Raw genomic sequence first — 2,800 nt, 5'->3', positions numbered from 1 at the left:
ACACACACAATCAAACAGTTTATTCAAATGCACTCAGTCAACACAAACATTTAGAAAACGTCTGCATGTGCAATTTTGCTTACAGCCTGCAGAAAAACAAGAAACTCTGCAGCATATGTCTGAAATCTAACATTATTATCTCACATTCTACCAACATGATGACCCACAGAGTTGACATTTCATAAACTAGTAACTTTGGTGAGTCTCTGACTTTTTATTTAGTGCCGGCATCTGGTCAATGTATAGGAATACTCGCCGTTCTCAACTGTACTCTGCGTTTAGTGCTAATTAACTGATTTTGCATGACGACACACTAAAATAAGACAGTGATGCAGGTAAAGCTGTTCATGCCTTTTTAGCGCTTTTTATAGCATCCAGGTTTTAGCATTTAGCTCAAAATGCAGCTTCACAGACACGTGTTTTGAGTTTAAATTCAAAAGTTTTCTTTGAACACAGCTGGGTGACAGATAATATTAGATTAGTTGGAGGTTTTCTACTGACAGTGATGGAGATCGGAGGGTCCATCAGCACAACGTTATGCATAGCCAGGTATCTGTTTTCTCCATCGCCTTTGTCTGTGATCACAGCTGTAACCTTCATGCTCTCATTCTCCACCATGAGTCTGTGGTAGGCCGAGAACGGGATCACGATGGGGACGGACAGAACTGGAGGAGACAGCATATAGTTTAGGCCACACTCTAAGATGATTGCTTCTAAAAGTCAGCAGCAACATAACTGTGCAGAGAAAAAAAAAAAAAAGCATCCCGAGAAGAGGGAGTCACCTTTCCCGGGCAGCAGCGTCTCCTCTTTGTCCTCAGTCAGGATTTTCCCTGCTGGTACCCCGTAGTACTTCATGGCCTGGACGGAGATGTGGATGGACAGCGGCCGGGAATCGTTGCTTTGACTCTGCAGCACCAGCTTCAGGTTCACATCCTTACCGTTGATCAGCCTGGACACCTGCAGCAAGAGACAAGTTTGCACAAAAGCATGTTTTACACAATCAACACCTAAAACCATAATTGTGCAAGTGGGTCATCTGCTGTGTGTGGTGCTCCAGATGTACCTTTAAATTAAATAACCAGTCCTGTGCCCAGCTGTATGTTCATTCATCTACCAGGAATATTGTGGATAGATAGTCATACAGTGGATACCGTATATGTCTGTGAGTGAGGACCACATTTTACATTGCAGCTTCTTCAGCCTATTTTATGATTCTTTGTGTTCGGCGTTCTAAGCCTCCTGGGCCACTGGGAGGCCTCAAAGTTGTGCTTAAAGTGATGTTTAGCATAGGAAGGCACAAACCACATAAAATGAACAAAAAAAAAAAAAGATCATTCACAACATCCTGTTAAATAACTCTGAAAGGAAAGAGAAAATCTGGGACGTACCTCTTTAAACCGGATAGTCACTGGTGGTAGAGGTTCTGAAGTAGCTCCCTCGTCCGTCCCTCCGCTTCCAGGTTCTTCTGTCGTTACTTCACCTGCATCTTCCTCCTCTATCTCTTCATACATTTCTTCAGGTCTGGNGATGAGCAAACGTTTGCTTATTATAGATGCAGAAATACTTCATGCCACATGCGTGACCTGCAATTGAAAGGGACGGAGGGAAGGGAAGGACGGTGAAAACAACAAAGGGAGACGAAAACTATAATGTTGAAAACAATGTTTGATATTTTTACCCATACCCTACTTGCATACCAGCTATAGAGGGTCTAATGAAAGCAGGGGAATCAAACCTGGAGCTCTCTTCTTGAAGGCGGTAGCTGCCACTTAGTTTAGGCCAAATTTCCATCATTGCACACCAAATAACATTTCATATTTTTAACCTAAAAGTCTATATTAAGTTAAATTTAGCATAGAGTGTCTGCTTTAACGTTTCTAGCAGCGTTGAGTCTTGCCCGATCGTTTCTACCAAAAGATCCAAAGATAAAATTACTCGACACATTTACACCAACTTGTTCCTTCGCTAACACGCCCAGCAGCCCTCCCTGAGAACAACCGACTTTCCCATCGTCACGCCAGATTCCAGTGAACATGTTAACATGTTGTAACATTCCCCCTTTTAGTGTTGGCCACATTACAGGTGGATCAATCTCACCGAAAGTTTCATTAGAAACACAGACAGATGCTGTAATTAGTTCAGGCTTGTTCAGGATGTCTGTGATTGAAAAGTCACTTTGCTGCTGTTACACTGTATTAGTTTGACATTATCAAGCGTACAGTGAGTGTGTTTATCACCACAGTATTACCACTTCACTTTTGCACTATACTGGCTTCTTGGGGGGGATCAGTTCATGTCCACTGCTGCATATGAACGTCCTCCAGCATCGAGGAAACTGAATAAAACTGGTTGATCCTCAACTGCACTTAAATCAACGGTGGCTTTAATAGTAGTTTGTCTTTTGAAATCATACTTAGATCACATAAAGGAAACTGCTGTGGTTGATTCAACACCATAAAGGAACCGCCATCCTTTTTAAGTGGTTTAAGTTAAGGCTGTTTCTTCAGCACCAGGTTCTGACTGTCAACATATAACAGAGCAAACACTCCAGAGTTCATTTGAAATAAACCAAACAGGTTAGCTGTGAAAGCACCATAACTTTTATTCATCTTCAAGTGAACATTTTGACATTTTCTTCCTTTTTTCTCCCCCCCAACTGTCCTTCATCAAGAATATATGCAAGTTTAAATCTTCTGTCAGGAGTCAAGTGTTGGCTGCAGTGTTTATGCACTACTGAGCCTTCTTGAAAGCAATAACACTAGAAATGAGACTTCCCTGTTTGACCTGTTGTTCTGGGTTC

The 2,800-nt window shown here is 42.0% G+C and overlaps 1 protein-coding gene across 1 annotated transcript in view; it reads right to left on the bottom strand.

The window, feature by feature from the left end:
- LOC103365553 (protein-glutamine gamma-glutamyltransferase E) overlaps nucleotides 1-2,800 on the bottom strand; it is a 35,470-nt gene that overhangs the window by 15,865 nt on the left and 16,805 nt on the right. The window contains exons 10-12 of the mRNA XM_008293017.1: nucleotides 1,389-1,521; nucleotides 783-957; nucleotides 502-665 (exon numbers count right to left, since the gene is read on the bottom strand). Of these exons, the coding sequence (XP_008291239.1) occupies nucleotides 502-665; nucleotides 783-957; nucleotides 1,389-1,521 (472 nt within the window). The remainder of the gene's footprint in view (nucleotides 1-501; nucleotides 666-782; nucleotides 958-1,388; nucleotides 1,522-2,800) is intronic.

Source organism: Stegastes partitus, unplaced genomic scaffold (genome assembly GCF_000690725.1).
Source record: "Stegastes partitus isolate 25-593 unplaced genomic scaffold, Stegastes_partitus-1.0.2 Scaffold851, whole genome shotgun sequence".
In the NCBI taxonomy this organism is placed as follows: Eukaryota; Metazoa; Chordata; class Actinopteri; family Pomacentridae; genus Stegastes; species Stegastes partitus.
Note: the sequence above shows the minus strand (reverse complement) of the source record. Positions and strands in the feature narration are given on the sequence as shown.